This window comes from Tinamus guttatus, unplaced genomic scaffold (assembly GCF_059628265.1).
Source record: "Tinamus guttatus ecotype Peru unplaced genomic scaffold, ASM5962826v1 Tinamus_guttatus_pri_ptg000513l, whole genome shotgun sequence".
NCBI classification, from domain to species: Eukaryota; Metazoa; Chordata; class Aves; order Tinamiformes; family Tinamidae; genus Tinamus; species Tinamus guttatus.
In genome coordinates this window covers 679,818-703,410 of record NW_028289047.1, presented here as the reverse complement: position 1 = coordinate 703,410, position 23,593 = coordinate 679,818, and the positions used below count along the sequence as shown (strand labels likewise).

The following is a 23,593-nucleotide window of genomic DNA, read 5'->3' as shown; positions in this document are numbered from 1 at the left end:
TTTGCAGAATGTGGTAGAGATACATTTGCAGGGGAGTAATGCAAAGCTGCTACAGCTGAAATTAAACAGGGGAATTCATGCTGCCTGCCAGAACATGCAGTATTTTGTAGACAATAGATAATTTTATTCTAGAATAGAAAATTTCAACAGAAACAGCATTACATTCCCTCTCTCATGATTTGCTGAATCCTTAGGCAAAATACTTACACTGTTTTGTATCACAAAAATTTTGTCCACAACTGCATGTTGGTGGACAGGATGGAGGATGTCCTTCTTCTGCCCCACTGACAGAACTGCACAGCACTGACAGCGTTTGGCTTTTAGGTACTTGCAGTTCAAACAGCCGACTAGTGGTACAAATAAACAGAGATTTAAATTCCCAATCTATCAAGAAGAGTACCTGACTTCTAATTTCTGGTTAAATTTTATTTCCAGAGTGTTAACTTCAAAAAATGAGCAGTAGTATGAATTTGCATTGTAGATTTTGTTCTGCCTTCACCTCTCCACTCCCTGCCCGCGCTCCCCTCCCTCCCTGCTCCAGCCAGAACAAAATGTTCCTCAGCATCATAGCTGGGTAGCTTCTGTTAGGTCATTAAATGATGCAGTTAACATCTATTGTGGATGATAGAGACCTACTCTTACCCCATCCCCCTGGAGAAAGCTGCATACGCAGGAAAGTAGTTTGAATTGGTAGGGGATTTTTTGTGGGATTTTTTAAACTAAACATCCGCAGTTTTCCAGACCTGCTGTCTCAAGTGTGCACCCTGTGCACTTTGAAAGAAAATGAGGAAATCTATGTTGGAGAAACCCCTGCCATCTCGACCTTCGACTGTCTTTCCACAACCCTAGCTGGGCTAGGGAGAGCCTTATCTCTCACAAAGATGAAGAGCTGTGATTTTGCAGAGGGGTCCCAGCAGGCCTGCAGAGCTGAATGCTGACAAAGACATCACATACAAGGTTTGGGGCTTCAGGATGGGGCTAGATCATACAGATTCAACTCTGGGAGAAACCTGCTTGTTGATCTGCACAGGGCAAAGCAACTCACTGTGCATGGATGGTGCATGAGGGCAAAGGCAGTATTCCCCTTAGCAGAAGATTTTGAATCGGTGACCACAACCCAATCGGGACCGATGTGAGCCAGGTCCCTCATCTAGTTTCAAAGACATCTGTCGAGATAACTGGTTACTTCCTCACCCTCTCTAGTGGGAATTAGTTCTTAGTGAAAATGGCAGCCTTTCAGAAGTAGCTAGTAAATAATAGCCAGTCACTTCCTGTCCTAACATGTTGCTTGACCCAGGAGTAAGTAAACACTGAATCAGGATTCAAGGCAAGCCAATTGGCAAAGCATTACTGGCACTATGTGCAGAGCTATGTTTACAGGGATGAAACACTACACTAGGAGAAGTAAAAGGGTTCCTAAACTTAGTCTGAGATGTCCAGTTAACACACGTAGACAAGTACATTTTATCCATCTGAGGTGAGAAGGCAACAATTTAATCTGTGATAGCTATAGTGACCTGGAGGGATGCACAGCTGGTGCTAGTGGTGTTAGCACAGAAGTCTCTTCCAAGGTGCCAGCTGCATACAGAAATGCCAGTGGATTAAATTTTCCCTGGAAACATGAGGCTTTAGAGGCACTTTTGGTGGAGACATTAATAAGAAAAAATAGAAGCCCCTGAGAAACAATGCTTCCATAACTCATTCCCTGAGCCACAGAAAATAGAAGATCCCAAGTCCCAGTACTCCGCAGTATGCAAAAGCTGGCTGATGTGCTGCTTTTCTTGTTTTGTTTTATTTTGTATTTTTTCTCTAAGTTTTCGCTAGCAGCAACAAAAACATTTATTTAAAATGAAAAGCAAAAGTAGGTTAGTTTAAACCCATATGGAAGGCCTCCACATCAGTTTAACATTTGTTTAACTTGTTTTAATGACCTCTGAATGGCCTTGAGAGATTCTGTTCAATGCAGGTGAGAGTCACTGGAGTCACTTCCATACAGAGGCCAGCTCAGAAAGGTCTGTGCAGCATCTAATTCCTTTTAAATTCTGGATGTAGCACTGAAGCAGCACGTGGCAGCAAGACAGCATATGTCCTGATTGCACTTCTGCAGAGTGGTGAAAACACCCACCGTGATGGGCAGGAACTGACACCCAGTAGCACACACTAAATGCCCTCTCTAGATCTCAGATAGGCAGATAATGTGGGTTATCTGGCCTTTTTGCATCCCTGGGACGGCACACACACCCAGAGCACCAGAGCACAGCTGTGACACAGTACCAACACGTTTTGTCTTGATTCAAGTTCAAGTGCATTCAACTCAGCTACCCAAGTCAACAATCAATCATGGGATAAGCATCTGTGATTTTCCCACTGTGTGCCCTTTAAACTTTGCTATTTTTAGCTCTCTCTATATTAAAGAAAAGCATGACCGCATTTCTTCTACATCCCTTCATTAAAAAATATTTGTCACATCCATTGAAACTGTTTCCCACCTCTAACAGAATTAACCTGTGCATAATTCACTTCCTAATACATATGTCAACAGTACAACTATAAACATTGAAAGCATCTGCTCTGGTGATTGCTCCTTGCAAGGACCAAGGACCCTGAAGTCAATGGCAATTGTTCCCCTAGGCAGGCCCTGGCCCATGTTAGAACTCTAATATTTCTGTGTATTTTGTCACCACACACTGCTCCAGATACGGTGAAAAAATCAGCCATGCTGCATTCACAACATCACAGACTCATTAGCTATAAAAGGGCAAAGAAAATACAACCAAATCCATTAAAAATTAATCCATAGTGTCTGCTCACCTTCTTTCACTAATATTAGGCTAGTATTTTCCATGAATGACAATGTTGGCCTAAGGCTGTCCTGCCAAAGTTAGAGACCCTGTTGGAGCTAACAAGAGTCCTTCCATCTACATCAGTCTAAGACAGAGATCTTCAATGGATTTTCACCTTTGAAGAGGGGAATGATCTCACTCCCATGAGATTCAACAGAATGGGGGTCACATCTAAGCCCTTAAACTTAAAAAAGGCAACAACAACTGTGAATTCAAAAAATGCAGACTGAATTAGGAAAAGGGACAGAAAAAGTGGTTGGCCTAAGCCAGCTGGGTTTTTAGGGGATTTTTTGGTTTGTTTGGATTTGGTTTTGCCACTGAATTAAATAGAAACTGGGTCAGGACCCAACTGCAGCATGACACATTACCCTCTGTGGTAATTGTTGGCCAGTGTTAACTCCGTAATGTAGGACACTACACACTGACAATTTGCAAATACTGGAAAATATCAGAATTTCACAATAGGTGACATTTTACAGGCAACACTCTTGGCAAAAACAAGCATGGTAAACTTAGCTAAGCATTTACTTAGATGTAACACAAGCGACACACTGTACCTACTAGAAAGAAGAACAGGACATAGGTGATAAAAGTATAGCAATTATCAATGGAAAGCAGTGAACAGCTGAGTTTTACCAAATGGTCCTTCTACCATTTAATGTATTTCATTTCTCAATAGTTTGAATAGTCTGATTCTCTGTGCAGTTTGAGTAAATGAAGAGAAAATTTCTAGTTTTCAGAAAACAGTTGGCCAACTGCTGTTTTTATCACAGGAAGGGAGGACTCATGCTCAGGCCCCTTACCTTGCTTGGAAAACTCTGCCAAACGCTCCTTCCCCAATATCTCTCACATATTCAATATTGTTCCGTGGATACTCCAGGCTGAGTAATTTTGGATTGAGGAGAAGGGGCATCCGCTGGTACATAGGGTTGGGGTGCAGTCTGTCCAAAAGGAGTTCAGAGGGCAGAGTGGTAAGCGTCGGTGTTTCTGACTCCCTGAAATGATGGAGTGGTTACCAAGTCAGTGTGCACTCAATACCCTGGTTTGCATCTCCTCTGGGCTTGGTTTCTTCTAGAATGTAAAAAGGAGGTTCAGTGGGACTGCTAGGACAGCCTTGTCCCAGGATCTCATGCTATTCCCCTAATAAAGCTGCCAGGCCAACTTCTTCTCTGACACAGGAGCTACACAGACTTGTGAGAGCTTGCTCCAGCATTGCAACAGATGAAGGGAGGGCTGCTCACCTCACCATGAGCTGGACTGCACTAGCAGTCTTCAGCCTAAGCCTGCAGGCAAGCTCTATTCCAAAACAGAATCATTTGCCTTAAATTAAGTCCTGACTCTTACCTCTTCCTGTTTTTCCATTCCTTTTGCCGTCGGCGGCAAACCAGGGTGACAATAGCTAGAATCACTATCAGGGCGAAGCTGGAGATGATCGAAATGATAACAGTCATGGAATAGGTAGGGGAAAAGGGAGGAGGAAGAGGGAGATTTGTAGCGTCTCCGTTTGGTTTTCTTGTTCCTAGTGACAGCAAAACTGTAAGGGAAACAACATCAGAAAGTTACTCTTCTTTATGTCTACAGGGATTTTCCTAAAGAGATATTTATGCAATCAGCTTGTTGTTCTGAGATACCTGTGACATTATAGATATAATACGAGTTTGCAAGAGGATAATACTCAGGTGGAGGCAGTTAGGTTTAAAGGAAGCAAAATCCCTGCTTGCCTGCCAAACCTGAAAATGCAGGATCTGGTAAAGACCAAGAGAAGGGGACTATTTGATAAGGAATGAGAGCAGAGAGTTTGTAAGAATTATGAGTAGGAAATAACACCCCATGATCTCTGAAAGTGTTCAGATAGAATACTGTTTGCATGGGGAAAAATCAAAGATCCACATCATGCAATATCGTCCACCCCACACGAATATGGAGGAGTTTGTTAACATCGAGGTAAATCCGCAGTGATAATACCCTGGAATACGCTGCCTCCAACAATTTGTACCTCAGTGCCTTCATGGGACCAAATATGGTTAAGCTATTGTAAAAAAGTACACTTGACTAAATACCTTTAGAAAAAAATCAAGTAGCCACCTGCTGAGTATTTTTGACACATCCTAGAAACCACCAATTTGTGTATGCAACCACTGAAAATAGAAAGAAATTTTATTATTCTCTTTTTTAAGGCATGCTAAACAGGTACCAACTTGGGTACCCTTAAGCCTATATTCTCTGTCCAAGTGAAATTGTCTCATTTCCAGATCTTAAGATCCTAAAAATGAGTATTTTAATAAAATATGTTTTGAAATAACTGTCCTTTGAAAAAGGAATGTTAGAAAAGCTTGCTCTCAACATCACAAAAATAAAATGTTTCCATCCTTTTCAGGTCCTTTTTATAGTTAGGATTTGTTCTTATTGAGAGAAGTCATCAAAAGCAAAATAACTTTTGAAACCATTTCAGGTACTTTAAGCCTTGACTTTTCCTTAGAATATATATGTGATCGATTCATTTTTCACAATGCAACAAATTTAAACGGATTACTTGGCCTTAATGTAATCAGGGGCAAGTTACTCAGTTTCTCTGTCTTCCTTTCCCCATCTGTAAAATGAGTATTACACCTCCAAATTAAAGATGCTGGATGGCATTGAGAAGAAATAGCATTGGCCAAATCCAGAAGTCAGAATAAATTATATGGCCTTGTAGTCATCGGTGTCACAATGAGGACACCAAGATCCTACGTGGTCCCAGAACAACAAATCATAAATCAAAGATGCTTACCATCTCCACAAGGAGACACACTGCAGTATTCCCAGATCACAGATGGGTCTTTTGTATAACACCAGGGACGTTCGTTTTCACCTCCTGGATTACGGCAGTAATTCTCTGCATCAGACAGCTCAGGGAAGACCTGAGGAGTCCTTCTGTGTAAATGAGGAACCTTGTGGGAGGAAATAAATTGCATTAGTATCTAAGTATAATTTTTCCTGATCATATTAAAAAAAGAAAATGAGAGAGAGAGAGAGAGAGGGAGAGAAAGGAAAAAGCAAAACAGACTTGTAGATGCTTGCAAGAGCCACTGAGAATGTGATGGAAGCACCAGTCAATGCAAGAATGAAAGCAGCCTCTTACTAACTGGGACTTGACTTCCCAGCTCTGGTAAGCTGGGAAAGTCCTTTGGAAAGGCAGATCTCAAGCACAGCTTGGTGGTTCACACACTGTTGCTCACCTGGTCACTCCACTTCTGACAGGGGATGCCAGAGGCTGTGACGTTGACCATGCCCTGGTAGAACTGGCCACTGCCACTGTAGCAAGTCCCTGGAGAGAAACAACATGGGCATAAGCCACCTGAGACCTCATCCTGCAGCACAGAGTCACAGATCTAAATGTCATGTCATTATATGAGAACAAGTGGCAATTAGCAGCAGATTTGACATGCATAAAAGACAACAGCAGCCAAAAGACTATTTAGCCATCTGCTCATATTTTAATGATTCTGAGCTCAATGCCTAAGATTAAATCAGATAAAACTCCAAAGAGGGTAGTGGAGCTCTTGCAGACTAACTGAGCTCCGTGCTTCTGACTGTCACTGGGTCTATCCAGTTCACCGTGCCTTCATGCAAAAAATACAGCACGGACCCACATTCAATGCAGCCAGTGCTGAAGCAAGGCAAAGACAGTAGGCATATTGCAACATTAGCTTCACAATTCACATCCTGTACCTTTACAGGACGTAGCAAGAAATACCTAAACTTCTGGGAAGGAAGCGAGGGGCAGGAACTAATTAGTTCCTACTGCGATACCACAGTACAGCACTGATCTTCTTAGCCTGAGCACCTGAATACAGACTGGGTTTTGGTATGTATGGAAAACACTGAAGGGAACTACAAATCTGAAAGGATAGCATTAGCATAAAATAATGCTATTTTAAATGGAAGACGTTCACACAGTTCACATTCCATATCTATCAGGCTGCCAAAAAAAAAAAAAAAAAAAGACAATAAGGAAACCATCAGTATATTTTTACTGCAGGAATATGCTCCCAAGACAAAAATGTAGACATGCTCTGCATTTAAGGAAGAGTTTAATGCATGCTGGCATAATTTTTGCAAGAAGAGTTACAAGAGAGGAGATACAGCCTCACACACTTAACCATGTACTAGTAAATTTTATCGAAATCCTGCTGATTATGGACTAACATTCTGGTTGTTGTCGTGAATTACAGCCCACATACTCAATGTTGCATTATTAACCTTGTAAAATAAACTGGTAAGCCAGTAAGCACTGTCGCATAACTTTTTTGCACTGTATATATATTCTTAAATCTGCAGCTCAGAAAATGGAAAACGGGATGGTATCTGTTCTGTTATAAACTACATTTTAAGCATATCTTCTTAAATTTCAGAAAAGATATGCCTAACACTTGGTCCAAGTTTCAGACAAAACCTATGTGTGCACGTTAGTTTATCTGAGCAGTTTGTACAGTTTCTTCTATAGGTGATTTATTTTTTGCAGGGCTTTCTTTGTAATGAGATGTTTGTTTAGAGTGACTGAGCATTCCTATAAGGACCAGTGTGGAAGGCGACACCAGGATAAATCAGAACATAGTATGATGACTTCCTATTCTTTTGATCTTACAGCATTTACTGCCTTTATTAATCAAGTAATGAGTCTTTTACAGACCCACAGCTTTCTGCACTTCCATCAGGCCCAGGCACCACTCATGAGTATGCAGAAACATCACCATGGTGTCTGTACTGTGCAAGTGAGCTCAAACACAGGACCAAGTAAGTCCCTGTAGGCCGACAAGTGGAAGCATGTCAGTTCAGGAATGACAGCGAACACCATGAGCATATTTTGCCCTTCACAAATGCAAGGTGAAATAGATTAACCTGGGCTTTTTTGACTGGCATTTAAGCTACTGTGTTATACCTCACACAGAACAAGCTAACAGCACAGACATGGCCAACAGAGCTTGTTAGACTGCCCCAAAACTTGCTTCGTCCCCCACCCACCCACTGCTTGTCCCTAGGCCAAGCATTTTTAACGTCTCCCATTCAAACACAAGGAGAGCAATACTTGAAACCTGTCTCTTCACCCATCTAGCAGCCAACAGAAAAATCTTAACCTTTCATTACAATCATGCACTCTGATCTGGTGCTTCTGCCACAAGTCTGAAACAAACATCAGTGTGACATCCCTGAGGAGCAATGTGGAGGGCTTTAGGGGCAAAAGCATCAATAGGAAAGCATCCCTGAGTCCACAGAGGGCAGAAATGAAGATTCTGTCATACAGGTGCTTGCTAGAATGAGGAGAAAGGGAATAAATGTCTCTTTAACTGAGCTTTAACAAATAACTTCAATATGCAAGACAGAAAAAAAAAAAAAACCTCAGTTCTTGTGCCCCAGAGCTCTGTCCACCTAAAAGCCATTCTCAAGAAAACTGGAGGGGAGAAGAATCACTAAAATGTTGTTATTATGCTTCATTGCTGAGCAGTACCTATCTGTGAGATGCAAATCTGTGGATCCACTGTTAAATTTGAGCAAAAAGGTTGCATTTTTGCATGGCACTTGGAAGCAAACATCCAAGAAGAAGTTAAGAAGTTTCCTTTCCTGAGGTCTCAGGAAAGTACCACTCACATGCCAGCATCCTTCTTTTGTGCTTTTTTCACCCAGGGAGAGGACTGACTATTGCTATAGGCTTTTAACAGTGGGATTGTTGGGCTAATAGGGCAGGAACATTTGCTAGATGTTACTGGTCTCTGATGAGTATAATGTAGAGTGTCTGGGGTTTGGGCAATGGGCTGTGTGGCAGCCTAGCCTTGAAGAATGGAGGCTTCCCATAAAACAAACTTCTCAAAACCCCTCAGTTTTACCCTCTTCATGTTCTCTGTTTTTTATGTACAGAGGATACATAATACTGCATTATATCAAGAAACTCCCCGTTCAAAAGCATAACAGAAGAGAGATACTGTTCTTCATATTTTTGAAATGACATACTCAACGGTCAAGCTTAAACAGCATTTGAAAGAGCTGAATGTGCACTTTTCAGCCAATGAAAAACACAGGCCCTTGCAGCATATGAGGTCAAATAATTAATAAAAGAACAAAAATGCAAAAGCAAAATAAGCAAGTCTTTAATGTAAAATGCCTTCAGTATTGGCAGCCCATGTCCATTCAGCAAAATCATAAATTAACAAGGGAAGCTTCACAATCCTTTAAGGGTCTGTTCTGTTCATGCTCTTTAATTCAAGGAGTTTGCATTTGGGCTGGCCAGAGGTTTATCTATGTGAACAGGACATGGAAGACTATCGGATGTGATATCAGAAATTGCCAGAAATGACCAGTAACAATGCAGAAAGCAGACAAAAGTTACAGACAGAGATGTGAGAGATGGCTGGATTTTGAAGGAGTGAAAGGGGAGTCATGAGAAATGATCAACTTCAGTGATCACTATAAGTGCTGGGGCCTTTGGGGGAATGAAGTCTTACAAGGCTAGGCTGCATCTAGGTTATAGTATGCTGTGTGGGCAGTAAGAGCATGTAAGACCAAAACGACCAAGGTAACAGTTTTAGAAATACCAAATGGATATACCAATGACTGGGAAGATGGGAGAAGAGCCATGGGACACTATGTAAAACATCATTCCTCTGTACCTGCCTTCAGCAGCTACTGGGCTGCATTCCCCCTGAGAATGGGTAGGTGGAAAATTATTTCACCATGCCTAGGATGTGAAAGCTCAGGTATTCCTTAGAGATAACCTAAATCCAGCCAGCCAGTCCAAGGGCAAAACATAAAAATGCTCTCAATTAGCAATACTACAGCTTAAACAGAAATATCAGACCCAAACTCTAGCTCTAAAGTCCAAAGCAGCCTACTTACTGGTTATATTCTCCTTCTTAAAATCTGTAAAAAGACAAAGCAAGGTATAAAGAGGTGTTATCCAGAAGGTGATAACTGAGCGCTTGTTTAAGGAGCGTGGAAGTGGGAAAAATTACTTATGGTCCATGTGGCTTGTGTTTTGCAACGGCACCCAGACAGCTATTGCTAAAAGTGATTCTGGCAACGAGAATGTTACGACCCCAGCTTTGCTCGAGTATCAGGTTTAGAAGGCAAATTTGAGGGGTATATTTTCTCATCATCACTGAATCAGACAGGCAAACAGCCGATGATGCTTTTACAGCATAACACACAGATGCTGGCAGGACAAGGCTCACTTTGCATACCTTTTCCAACCATAACAACCACTATGGAAGGTCAGCTTTTATTTTAGCTGTAAATTGCACCCTTCACAGTCATTGTCTTCCCTATTCGAAGGCAGTGGAGGTGCCAAAGCTTATTACACAAACACAAGCCAGCATGAACTCAGGGCTGACTCACGCCTCGTGAGTCCTAATTAAATGCCAGGTTCCTCTTGCCTTTGACAGCCTCTGTAAGCTGGATCTCCCCAGACAAGGACTCCCTGGGCAGCTCCTGCTCCTGAAGGAGTGATTCCCTCCAGCATCCCTGCACCAGGGAGAGGACTCCAAGCTGAGGGAACTCCCCTGGGCACTGCAAGGACAGGAGACATGGTGGCCATAGGCTGGCCAACACCAGGGCCACAGGAGCATCATGACACCCACCATTGGGGCTGGTCTCCCCAGTGTGATCCCCTTCTTCCCCGACTCAGGAAGAGGAGGAGCAGCAGCACGCGGGCCATTACCGAAGAAAGGGATCCTGGTGCAGGCGCTGGGGTCCTGGTGCAGGCTGGGCAGTCTGTTGCATTCCGGAAGAGTGAGCAGCATCAGCCCCGGTTTGTAAATCCCCTTCTGAGAGTTTTCCTCCATTGAGAGCCATTCCTTAAAGCAGTAGAGATCCTTTACAGCAAGGCAATTCTCTCTACATTATTTTGCAAAAAACAGTGAAATAACAGCAGTCAATGCCTTCGTAACAATTGCTCCATTCAGCAGTGGTGTGGGAGGGGGTGTTATGCAGGCTGACAGAAATCCACGATTGCTGCTATGCTCATCTAAGCCAGCTGAGACTCTGTCTGGCTCATAAACTGCACAGGAAACTGTGTAAAATGTAACAGTTTCCTTTAGGAAACCCTCAAAACTATAGGTTTAATGAAGCTGGGCTATGTTCAAAACACCACACACATCATAGTCTGTGAGGAATATTCATTCCTGTCTTTTCCTACACATTTTTCCACACTTTCAAGTAAAACAGCATGTCTAGGTGTTTCTGTCCATTCTAAAAATGCGACCTGTTTTCCATAAATTATACACAAAAGTATTGTGCATTGAAGACAGGAGGTAAGAAGCAATGCTTAATCTTTTCAAGACAAGTATTTGCCTATATACTTGTATACAGGCAAAGACAAGTTTTTGCAAAGACAAGTATATTTCAAGACAAGTATTTGCCTATATTTTTAATTTCACTCAAGCACCTGCCCAAGTTTCTTCTTTTCTCCACAGACATGTCTCACTTTTTCATCTGTGTCCTATCTGCAGCAAAACTTTTACAGTGCCTGGTAAAATAAGAGATGATACTATATGCCACTATACCTAATGTGGCACCTCCATAAAAATATGAAATATTCATTGGAAAAATGGTTCTCTCCATGTTTAAATATTTCTTAATAAAAATATGCTTTTTGAAGAGGGCAAAGGCAGAAATATCTGCTCTAGAAAGAAAAAAAAAATGAAACTGTTACAATAGAAGAAACCTGAGTGCTTGTTATATTAGTTAATTTATTATCTGTTTACATTTATTTATTCATTTTTAAGAGACTTGGTGGTAAAAACAAGGGACAGCTCTTGCTGAGCTGAGCTGAAGCCCTTAGCAGATGCCTGCCCTTTCCAGCAACCATACTGGCTGGCCCAGTTTAGAGTGAGGTACTATCACAAAGAAAGTTTTAACCAAAAACACTACAAAACACTACCTAGGAAGCTGATGAAAACTCTCTGCTCATCTACCAATGGTTTTGGCAAAAGCAAATGACAAAGAGCAATGTTCGCCAACACCGCAAAAACATTGACAGCACCATGACCCCTGAAGGACATTAGGACTTTAAGTATGATGGGTGGGCAGTAGCTCTTTGGTAACTATGATAGATGCCTTGGAGCTCTCTGGCAGCTATGATAGATGCCTTTGTGTAGGCAGACCTGAAGATTCAGCTAAGCTGTACTGGCTTTGGACACTTCCTCACTTCTGTGAGAGCAGGAGTAAGCAGTCAGATGTGTCTTAATTTTTTATTGTTATAAAACAGCATGTGGAATAAGAATGATCTCCTGATTTATGGTCATTCTTATTGATGATTCTTACTGAGATGTTGAGCCAGGGAAATGGGAAAACCTTACATTTGAAGCATGAGCTGATCCTTAGGAGGTCTGGATTGTGTTAGTGGCCTTGACTCTAAAAGCCTGAGCATCCTTAACCAAGTCACTAATTTAGTGCAATGTAAAATGCAAATGACCATTCCTCTATAATCCTGTCTATTACAAAGTAAAGTGAGTTTCTGTTCATCCATGAGCCTTTGCTCTTGTTAATGTCATGACAGAGTCATAGGGAGTGACAGTCAGTCTTCTTGACATGACATCATGGTACAGTTTTAACACTTAACCTTGAGCAGTGAGAGCTTGGTGAGATCATATTCAAAAAGTTACTTCATATTATTATTAGAGATTTTATTCAATGCTAATGACAGACTGACCAAGATCAGTAGCAAAAAAAGAGGACAGAAGTTCCAGTAGCATTTTACGGATGAAAAAGGACTGTCGAAGACAGGTGGACACACGTACATGGACAAAGTGAGTGGTTTTCCAACATGAGACTGTTTCTTGGAGCAAAATTGCTTTGTATCAACAGTAGTAGAAAAAGATATTAGTGATGTGTTTTGCTGTCAGAGCAGCAGTCAGCAGCAGCAGTTAATTGATAATTATGAGATGAGAAAGCATGTTACCTTAAAAACACAAAAACTCTAATTTTAATCAACTTCAGTTTATATGAAGTGAGATTTTTCTTTTGATGTTCTTTCTGTTTCGCTTCATCTTCTTTTATCAGTTGTTCATTAAATACTCAGTCTGCTCATCAATTACTGTTCAACTCGTTTCCAAGCCCAAAGAAACACACAAAATGACATGGGGGAGAGAAAAAAAAAAAACTGTACAAAGAATAAATGACAATAGGACAAATATCCCAGAGCAAATGAGAACATGTTGAGGAAAAAATGCCTCTCAGAAAATTTTAGAGCACCTGAGAAAATCAAATTCTCAAAGGGTAAGAGTAGTTCAGTGAGATCAGAAAACTACCGTAGTCTAGCCAGTTTCTGTAGAAGGTATAAAGTGGTCAGTAAAAAGGCAGGTAAGACAACTGGAAAATAACCAAGACTATGTGAAATGCATTTCACATGGCCTTAAGGGCTCTTATAACTATGTATTAGATGTCTGGCTTAGAAAAAGAAGTTCTGGGTAAGGGTTTTGGAGAAACTGCTGTCCAGCTGATCTGTTGTGGGAACAAGAAATAGGAAAAACACTGTTCCAGGGCTCTGGTCATGAAATAAGTTATGTTTAAAACCACATTGAAATCATTGGGAAAAATCACTAAGGAAAAAAAAAAAAAAAGAAAAAAAGACACATATATCCACAGAGTGACCCATGGATTTGAAGAAACCTAACATAAATCAATTAAGACTTAGATGCATTAGTAAATGCTAGGCCTGTTGGGTCCAGATCCTCAGCAAGTGCAGTGAAGATGCTGACAAATGTCACTCTGACTTCAGTGCACAGTTTTGTGTGTCCCACAAGTGCAGATCCAGAGTTTTGTTCCTGTAGGACTGTGTGTGAACAGGGGGAAATGGCATGAGACCATTACCCAGACCTTGCTGAAATATTTCAGGGAGCACTGTGCAAAATCCTTAGCTGACAAATGCGCTGTGTGCATGTGTGGCTCAAATATAAACACTGTCACGCATTATGAAAATAGGCAGGGAAATCATATGCGAAAGGGCATAATGACAAAGAGCAGAACATTTAAGGTGTTTGCCAGCAACCAGCAAGGCTCAGTCCTACTCAACAGAGTAATCTGCGCGTATTTATACACGTGTCTCTTAGGATATATTCCATTACTGTGCAGACCAGGAATACAGCGCAGCACAAACAAAGAACACAGTGCCCTGCCATGCCTCTCGCTGGGATCTTCCTGCATGCCTTTGCTTATGGACAGTTGAGGAACAGCAACCCAGGAGGCCGGGATTACAAGATGATGTCCTGTTGATTGTCCTAAAAAGTTCCTCCGTAATGGGAAAAATGATTGCCACTAGACTAGAACTGGCCCAAGTCCAGCTGGCAGAGCAGTATCTCTGCTCTTGCTGTGTCTGCAGACAAGTCTTTTATTTCAGTTGAGACATCAGAATTGGGTCTGCTCTACTGATAAACACTAATTTGAATAATCTGTTTCAAGGTGCAGTTCAAGGAGGACATGGACTAAGTACTGCACTTAAGTGGGAATGCTAGCTCCCCAAACATAAGAAGAGGAATGACCGGACAAGAATCCTTCTAAGATTAAAAATGAACATGAATCAGCTGTGTCAGATTGCTGTGTTAGAGGAACAAAAAAAAAAAAAAGCTTCTCCCTGGGATGTCTATACAGGACTGTCTTTCGCAAGACATGCCAAGCAATTGTCATTCCTTTCTAGTTAGCACTAATGGATCCTCAGCTGGAGACAGGGAACAATTTGGTTATAGTGCTTAAGGAAAGATGCACAGCAGAGGCTCCAGAGGTCTACAGAACAAGACCTAGGAGGACAGCTTGGAAAGAGGCTGCCTCTATTCCACCTTGAGAAAACAAGGAAGACTTGATCAGAGACAGGAAAGAAACTCTCCTCCATGACCGTGCTGGGAGGACAGGAAGCTATGAAGAGAGGGCTGCCTGGTAGGTTGCATAGGCCGGGAGCAGTGGAGTTGAACCTGCTACACTCTCACCTGACAGCAAGCGATTAGCTGCAGAAGACGACGCTTTGGACTCCTCGGAGTCCCTGCCAGCCCTGTTTTAATGGACATTTCTCTGAGTACAGGATGGCATGTATGCCATACAGGAAGTTGGGCTGACTAGGCAAAATTATGCAGGCAGTGTCTGTAGTCCGGGCTTTTTTTGTTGCTTTGTTGCTATTGTGGTAGGAAACATTCAGCAATTAGTATATTGCCTTGACCAGATTTTGCTGCATGTGATCCATCTGTATTTATCAAAAGTTTCCATTGATTTGTTAATAATGATTAATAATGATAATATTTGTTAATTATTTAATTATATTAATTAATTATATTAATTTTTAATTATATGCTTCAATGCTTGCTGTTGAAAGCCCTACACTACACAGACCTTTGGGCCTGAAGGTCACCTTAAATTCTAGTGCTGGCTTCAGACAGAGAAAGATCTGGCTTTTGCTTGTGTACAAGATGGGAATAGCAAAGACTGATGCAAAGTAAAAACCCATACCAATACAAAGCGGCTATTTTCACTCATACTCGTGTATCTGGACAAGCTCTCCCTCACTACTCCCCTGCTGCCTACATATCCCCATGAAACAAAAATAAGCATTTTTTTTTCTTTACCTGCACACTGGTTTTGGAGCCGGCCCAGCTCCCGAGGGATTGCACTCCTGGAAGATGTAGTTACACAGCAGAGACTCAGCAGCTGGTTGGCAGAATGCACTCACCATTTTCAGTTCAGTCCAGGCAGTGTGAACAAGCAGTTCTTGCGTCTCCTCTGGGTCAGCATAGGAGGAGTTGAAGAAAACAAGAGCATTCTTCGACAAGATACCACTACACACCTCACCTCTGTACGTGCTGCAGTAGCCTGCATCACCCTTGTATAGTTTGCTGTTGAGGACAGGAACACACACATACGGTAAGCTTGCAACCATAAACACCTGTGGAGCAAACATCTAAATGCCTAGGCATTGCTTCTGAACAAAACAGCATCCATAACAGGGTGCATAACCACTAAAACGAGGTAATGCTACCCAAGAATGGAACATTGCAACAAAGCCAAGGATCAGCACAGGGACCTATAGGAGATCTCTTGGGTGTTAAGGAATTTGCCTTAGTTTCTAACATTAGCAGTGGGCAAAACAGCTGAGTGTCAATGCATAACCCTGACCTAGCCGGTTCTTAGTCAGCCCCCAGGCCCTGATGGGAAATAGTCTGGATTTTTTTGTTCCTCTGCAGAAGTCATCAGCAGTCCTGCTGCACCTGTGGCCATTCATTTAGTGTCCTGACAAGTAATAGTTTAATTTTGGAGAGGTTGGGTGAACAGGTGCCAGGTGAGCTCTGCTCAAAGTGCTCCAGAAAACCCTTTGCCAGGTGAGATCAGCAAAACCCGCTCCTGGCCTTTCCCACTTCTGAACCCCTCATGCTCCATGTCTCTCCCACACACCTTCCCATTTTCTCAAAGCGAATGTTTCACTCTGCCTGTGGCTGCCAAAGAGTGAGGACTTTGCACTGGGAGAGGCGCACTGGCAGAAGACATGAGGCAGAGGAGTCTTCCATACTGTGCTCACTTCTGCAAGGTCTTTCTCTTCCCTCTTCACTTCATCTCCCAGTCTGCAAAGCCCCATCTTCAAGCAGGAGAGCAGAAGTTACACCAAGGCAATAGAAAACAGAGCAGGGGCTGTTCCTTCTGGGCCACTTATTTATCTTTCCCATGTCTTTGCATGCAGCTGAAGATAGCGGTCATTCCTCCCTCCTTCCCCAGAGCAGAAGGGCAAGTGCATGCACAGGTCAGCGGTGCTCGCACTCATTGCCCCATAGAGAGGTGGACAGCAGAAAGGCGAGGGCACAGGATGTGTCCCTGGCTCCAGCAGCCACAGAAAGCGATGCCAGAGGGGCAGGGAAGAAGAGCACCTGGAGAAACGGCCGCTCCCGCACGCGGGAATGACAGGGACGTAGCGGGAGCAGAGCTGGGTGCAGCTGTCTCCATTGCTCATCCAGCCAGTTTAACAGGGGTCACACAGTTCACTTCACAACACGCCAGCCATTCGGAATAGCCGGTGGAGCTATTTGTATCCTCGCCTTTTCTTTCTTTCTTCTGTCTAAATAATCACCCATTGTCAATGTCCCGCGGGTTCTTATTATTTCTCTTAAGAAATCTGGAGCTACGCTGAAAGAGATTATGCAGGATGCCTAAACAAGCTTTTATGCAGCCCAAATTCCTGCTTTTATGATGCTGTTCTCGGCAAACAGACTACACTTTCTGGACAGTTTAGCCGCACTCTTTTGGGGTCAATATCAACCTTTTTTTTTTTTTTTTTTTTGGTTCTTTGCAGTGGCTTTTTCAGGTAGACTACAAGAGCAAATAAGAAGAGACTGATTCCTCGAGGTATTAGTGTTGTGACAGTCCACTAAGCGCCTGGGCTCTGCAGAAATCCTCCTGCAACTCCATCTCCTCCCCAGCATTCTGCACTGGTCCCACAGTCCATGACAGCACCACAAAGTCCTAGCACAGACCACTGTGTACCCAAAGTCCCACTGTCCCTGTCTTCCCAATGACAGTGGTTTTGGTGGGTATAAAAGGTGTGTCTTTTGTGACAAGAGATGACACAGACTTCCATGGGATGCCTCTGCTATTGAGCTTAATGGGACAACAGAAATGGCTTGACAAGAGCCACCAGTATTGATATCACGTTCCTCTGTTTCTTTTAAAATCCACAGGCAGACATAGATCAGGCCACGATCTACCGGAGAAGAACCGGTAACATTTTTATCACAGTTCCTATCAGTGGAAGAAAATTTTTGACAGGAAATGCTGAGAACAACTTCTGGAGAAACAGGCTGGCAACCATTTCCAAGTCTTCTACAGTTATGTGGGCGCAAGTGCAAAGCATGTGTCTGCCATCATCATTCAATGGCCAAAAAATCACTTAAAAACTTCCTGAATGAATCTGACTAACCCCTGTGAATGAGGTGAGGACCTTCACAGGGAGCCTGAGTTGGCAAAGTAGAAAAGTCATTTCCTCCAATTTTCTCTGGCTGTTCTTTGCTCTGAGGATTGATAGATCATATCCTTCCTGCCAGGCTAGCCCTTCCATTTTGCTTACAGACTTGCAGAAAAATGTCAAGACTCTTAAAAAAAAAATCAACTAAATTCTTCTTTAGTCCAGAAAGACTATGCAAAAGTGCATGCCTGATTATATATGAGTGGTTTTGCTTGCAACAAATACCTAAGCTTCGCTTGCCCTTGCCCTTGTGCTCATTGCCCCAAAACATATTTATTGACTGTGTACGGAGAGGAATTTATCCTGAAGCTAAGCTTTTTGCTTGTAAAGGTCAGGGAAGTTGCAGATGTGCAACTGTGAACAGAATTTACACCAAAGTATTCTGTCCACTACTGCATTTTAAACACTCTTTACAGATGTTTGATGCAGTTTGCTTGATATAGATGCATGTTTATATGTTTGGGCCCAGCTTCTACTCATGCCTGTATAAAGGAGCTCTGCATTTCCTGCAGGTGAACCACATCTGTATCCCTGACACCCAGAAACATTATCCTTTCATTTAAACAAAGTCAACAAAATACCCTTAGTTTTCCATTATGCTCCAATTGCATTTTTTCTGCCCCAAGAAATTTCCCAAACAGCCACATAAAAATATTTCTTACCTCCATTCTGCTGAGTAGGTACCAAATCCAGCAGTTTTAGTGAGCAAGGAAAAAGAAGAAATGGAAAAGACATCAGTGATATTTCACTGGCCCCTCTGAGCTGGGGACAAAAAAAAGCCCTGCGCTAAGTCATGTACCTAAAATAGACTTCTAGCAGGTATCTTCTAGTAAGGAGGAAAAGTTGGACTATGCTGGATGCCTTAGAAAGGAAATAAATTACTGCCTCAATTTCTTACTAGGGCAGGCTTGTGTGCCATAGCATATGCCTTTGCTCCTGTCTTTTGGGTTCAGCGTTAACTGGCAAACGATGGTTTAAGCCATCAACATGCCTATTTCCCAAGGACAGCAGGGACAAACTGCCACCTTTCTGTCTGTGTGGCAAACACAACCAGCCAGCTCAGCATTTCTCCCCTTTGCAGGCTCCTTTCCTTGACTGGGAGATGCCCCACATGCACAAGGCGCAGGGTGCAAGCCAGCCGGTACCGCCTGTCGAGCTGGAAGGGCTCTTCTGACAGAAACTTCCTTGCTTTTTGTATACAACCCGCTGAGAAGCTGCAGATGTCCCAAGAGCTATTTTCACCTTGCTGTTAGGTGATACTAATGCTGGGCTGTGGCCATCACTTCCTGCACAAGGATGAACTTACCGAGGGCTTCTGGGACGCCCAGCACAGGACAGCACCAAGCATGCCGGAAACGACAGCTGTGTCTCCAAAGTGTAAGCATATATGAGAAAGCAGCCCAGCAGGGGATGCACCGGTACTCAAATTTAGCCCTCTGCAAACTATTAGCTCTCCAAGGCTTTCTATCCACCTCCACATCCCTCTCCTCCTGCCCTGGGAGAAAGCTGGAACTGCAACACAAGGGCAAAAAAGTAAAAGCCCCCCTTTTTTTTTCCAGCATACCTGAAACACTGATGGTTGCAGCAGCCTTTGCGGCACCAAAGGTTTTGCTGTGCTTGTTAGTGGCCAGGCAAGTGAACAGGCCGGGCCGGGTGACGTACACCTGCAGTCTGGAGTCAACCACTCTGTCCTTCACACTCTCCACGATAGACCCTGCGGAAACCTAGGGGTGAAAAGTCTACCATAGGGGTGCTTCCAAATAAAACAAAAACCATCAAAACAACAACAACAACAAAACAAAACATCTGCCTCCAAGCAATGAAATTCTCAGAGAAGTTGTAGCAAGAAGATGGAAGTGACATACAGTTAAAGGCTGTTCACATTATTTTTGTACTTTCATAGCAGCTGATTTCACGGATAAAAGCAAATGCTAAAGATTTCTCATATTTTACAACTGTAGTAATATTTTTACAATTTTCAGTTCCAGAGGGCAGTGTTCTCAATTTTAACTGATGTAATGAAGCTAGATAATTGCTCCAGGACTTCTTCTTATTAAATCATTTGTCTATCTATGTCTTAGGAAATAAGAACACTGCTTGGCTTTGTGGATCAACCCTGCCTGTAAAGATGAAAAGGTCTGGATTTCATTGCTTCTATATTAACATAACCACTGTCCCTCTCCTGGGGTCATGGTGAACAAACCAGAGGTTCCTTCTGCCATACTCAGAAATACCTGATAAACTTTCTTATTTAACATCTGGAGATGTTGAAGGGGCTGCAAATGTGTTAATTCTGTCATGCCAGCTTCTCACATCAGAAATTCCCAGGTGATAAGATTGGATCCTTTTGGGCTTTGCCAGTATGGCTTAAATTTACACTCAAGTCTTTACCACCCAAAAAGCATTCATATTACATAGTGGGACAAGGTACACCAAGATTCTACCTTGCAAAGGGAATAGTACTGAGTATCATTGCCTCTGCTGTCTTCACATCAGTAGGTACCCGGCCCTAAGCACAGCACAAGCTGTCTCCCAACAAAGCTCTTGTATCAACAGTGAAAACTGAAAAAGCAGGCAGAGATGCTGCAACATTTTATCACTTCTTTAGCAAGCAGATTGTTTTTTTTTTCCTTTAGAAAGAAAATACAGATAATAATATATCTATTCCACCTCAGAAAGGCTTGGCTTGGAGTTTTGGCAAAAGCACATGAATTAATCACCAGTTTGACCAACACACTTACAAGTTACGTTTCAGTGATGCACAGTATGCTGGTCATCATGCAAACTCAGGGCTGAGGGAATATTTTTGGTTTGGCTCCCACAAAGTCAGTTCAGACAGATCAAGAGATATTTTTATAAGTCACTAATCAGATCTATTTTTATAAATTTTCTTACAAAGAAATTTAGTTTAAAAATGTGAAAATATTGTTGATTCCTCCCTGGTGGAAAGGAGAAATTTCTTTACCAGTTACCCCCCATCTTCTGACAATCACTTGGGAGAGATGGCTGCTAAACCTGAGCAGATTGTGCTGTTTTAGTCATCTCCTCTTACTTCCTGCCACTTCGGGCTTCAAACATATACCATTGCACTAACTCCAACCCAGGTGTGAAGCTATTTGATTTTCACTATCTGATATCACATGTGGTCTGAAGTGTTTCAGACCTCCCCTTCATCCTATATTCATCTTTCTACTAATTCCACAAGAAAATGTTTTAAAGCTGAGGTTCCAGTCTGGGTCCCTCTGGGGTGCTTTGCACAGCTGGATGGCCCTCACATAGGAAATCTGAGCATCGTGAGCGAGGATTGTTCCTCTTAGCTCAGACCACACAATGCAAAATGATTTGCTTGCCATGTTGGCTGATAGAGCTCATGGGGACAAGGAAATATACGACAGCTGACAACAACACAAGGGCCAGGATCAGCCCAAGGTCTCCCTGGGTGAAAACAATCCCTGGCTAACTCGGCTCAGACAGCTGTAAACAGTATGAGCAGTATGTGGTACCATGTACAGTATGGAAAATCATCACGGATCACATAAGAAAGCCTTATGTAGCTCATGAAAATGGCAGATAGCTGAAGCTTAGATCTTCCACGTCGGCTGTTGTTTTGTTTGCTTGTTTGTTTTGTGGAGGTTTGTTTGGCTGTTTGTTTTCTGCTGGGAACCTGAGACCTCTTCATTATATTAACTGATCCCTTTTGTTTTTCTGATATTCTACCTGAGGTTTTGTTTCCTTTGAAACTCCATCCCAGCAACTACCAAAGATGAGACTTCATCACATCTTCACACTTGGCTTTCTTATCCTTTGTGGTGCAGAAAATCACAGTTTAAGCTACACAATGTGCAATTGTGCACACCAGGAAGAAAAGGCATTGTATTTTTGTTTGAGCAGACAAGATAACTGATACTTGGAGGAATTTGCATTTTTCTGTTCAAAGGCAGTTTAATAACCACAGCAGTTTCCCACTCTAAAGTTCAGGACTGCATTCAGGGACTCTAGGACCACAGAGGCACTGTAGGGTGCACATTCTCAAGCAACTGCCTGTCTCTTGCTTGCTCCATTCCACTTGCATCCTGCCTCAACTTCTCCAAAGACTGTAATTAAACTAAAGCCTCCTCGCCATATTTAAAATGATCTGGTCTGGAACACAGCCCTCTTGGGCTGGGCTTTTGTCTTGCAGGCAGAAATGCCACAGACCATATCTGGCCAGTGATGGTCCTGGGTGAGATCCAAACATCTGAGCAACACACATGGGCTGCACTGATCGGAGTGATGCAGAGCCACACTGGAGGATGCAGACCTCCTAATCCTCCATGTGAAATAAAGCCGTAAAAAGGAAGGAAGGGGGAGATCAGGCTCTAATTATCCCAGCTTGCAGGTCCTGCTACTTTGAGGTGCACTCAGAGAATGGCTGGATGGAAATCCTGCTTTTCAGCATGCTTCTGAAAAGTGAGCAGTGACCTCTGTGGTTTTGTTGTTTTGTCAGCTGCTCTGCAGCACATAGGCAGAAGCGTGATCTTTGGCCTAGGAACTAGGGGCTAGAAAAGATCTCGGGGAGATGCATGTCCTGAGGAATATGGCAGGGATTTCTTGTCTGGAGGATAAACACACAAGAAGGGATCTGCCTGTAAGTCTGTCTGAGCAGATATCCACCCAAAATACCCTGCCCGGTGGTACTGCCCTTACAGGAGCTGTTAGACTCACTAAAAATCATGGTTACAGCTGGCCTTGTGGTACCATCTTCTATCCATGTCACCAAGTATCACCCTGTGCTGTTATTCAGCAGTGTAAGTGCCTTCTGAGGAGGTGGTTGTTTGGTATCAGCAGTCCGCCTTGCTTGGGGTGGGTATGCCATGCATTCTAAGCAAATTGCACTGGCAAATACCCAGAGTCTCCTATAATAAGATTTCTCTTCCAGTGCGAAACCATCCTGCAAGGCCTGAGCGAACACCTGCAGTTCTCTAAAAATAATTATTACTGAAGACTCCTGAGGATCCATGGGACTCTACAGAGACTGATCGTCTTATTCTTTCCTGCTTTCCCTAGTTATCTCAGGGGAAGGCAAAGATTTACCCCTAATAACACTGGTGGATTCAATAAGGTTTAACATATGTAAGGAAGGCAATCTCACTGCAACATAATCCAGGCTCCCTGCTACGTATTTTAGTACACAGAAGGAGGAGATAGACCAGAATGGGAGTGGCATTTTGAAGTAAGGAACTGTAACAAGAGAATTTATTGATCATATTGGACAAGTCCACAGAACTGCCATTGCCAGTTGAAGGACCAGGCTGAAGGACCTGTAGTTTACAGGGATCAGTCAGAAAGAACAGAGGCCTTTTGCCACTCAGTAACTGCTCAGGCTGATTTCATAGCATTGTAACCTGGGGCCTTTGAAAGGATGTTGAAAAAAACACGGAGAATATAAAAAGAGGCCACAATAACCATCTGAAGACCAGAGGGAACCCATTAGAGGAGAGCTTGAAAATAGTTCAATTGATTTGGGTTCCCAGAGAGCTGTCTTGACTGTGGTTTACAGTTTCACTTCTGGGAAGGCAATACTGGACACTCTTCTGTGCCTCTTCTGTCTAGCTGAAGCTAAGGCATTGAAATAACCTACACAGGGACCTTAAATAGGTATGAAAGCAGATGCCTGTTTTAAATGGTCAGGATAATTAAGCTGTGGAACAATTTCCTGGGAGAACTGGAGGATTCCTCACGTCCTAGGGTCTGCAGGGGAAAGCACCCGCCTCTCTTGAGAACATGCTTTTATCCAAGAATAAATCAC

The 23,593-nt window shown here is 42.8% G+C and overlaps 1 protein-coding gene across 1 annotated transcript in view; it reads right to left on the bottom strand.

Annotated features, from left to right (window-relative positions):
• Positions 1 to 23,593, bottom strand: part of MUSK (muscle associated receptor tyrosine kinase) — a 54,344-nt gene that overhangs the window by 4,396 nt on the left and 26,355 nt on the right. The window contains exons 7-15 of the mRNA XM_010211502.2: positions 19,370 to 19,529; positions 18,468 to 18,474; positions 15,425 to 15,691; positions 10,534 to 10,709; positions 9,714 to 9,737; positions 6,062 to 6,150; positions 5,614 to 5,773; positions 4,188 to 4,377; positions 3,647 to 3,838 (exon numbers count right to left, since the gene is read on the bottom strand). Coding sequence (XP_010209804.2) covers positions 3,647 to 3,838; positions 4,188 to 4,377; positions 5,614 to 5,773; positions 6,062 to 6,150; positions 9,714 to 9,737; positions 10,534 to 10,709; positions 15,425 to 15,691; positions 18,468 to 18,474; positions 19,370 to 19,529 — 1,265 coding nt within the window. The remainder of the gene's footprint in view (positions 1 to 3,646; positions 3,839 to 4,187; positions 4,378 to 5,613; positions 5,774 to 6,061; positions 6,151 to 9,713; positions 9,738 to 10,533; positions 10,710 to 15,424; positions 15,692 to 18,467; positions 18,475 to 19,369; positions 19,530 to 23,593) is intronic.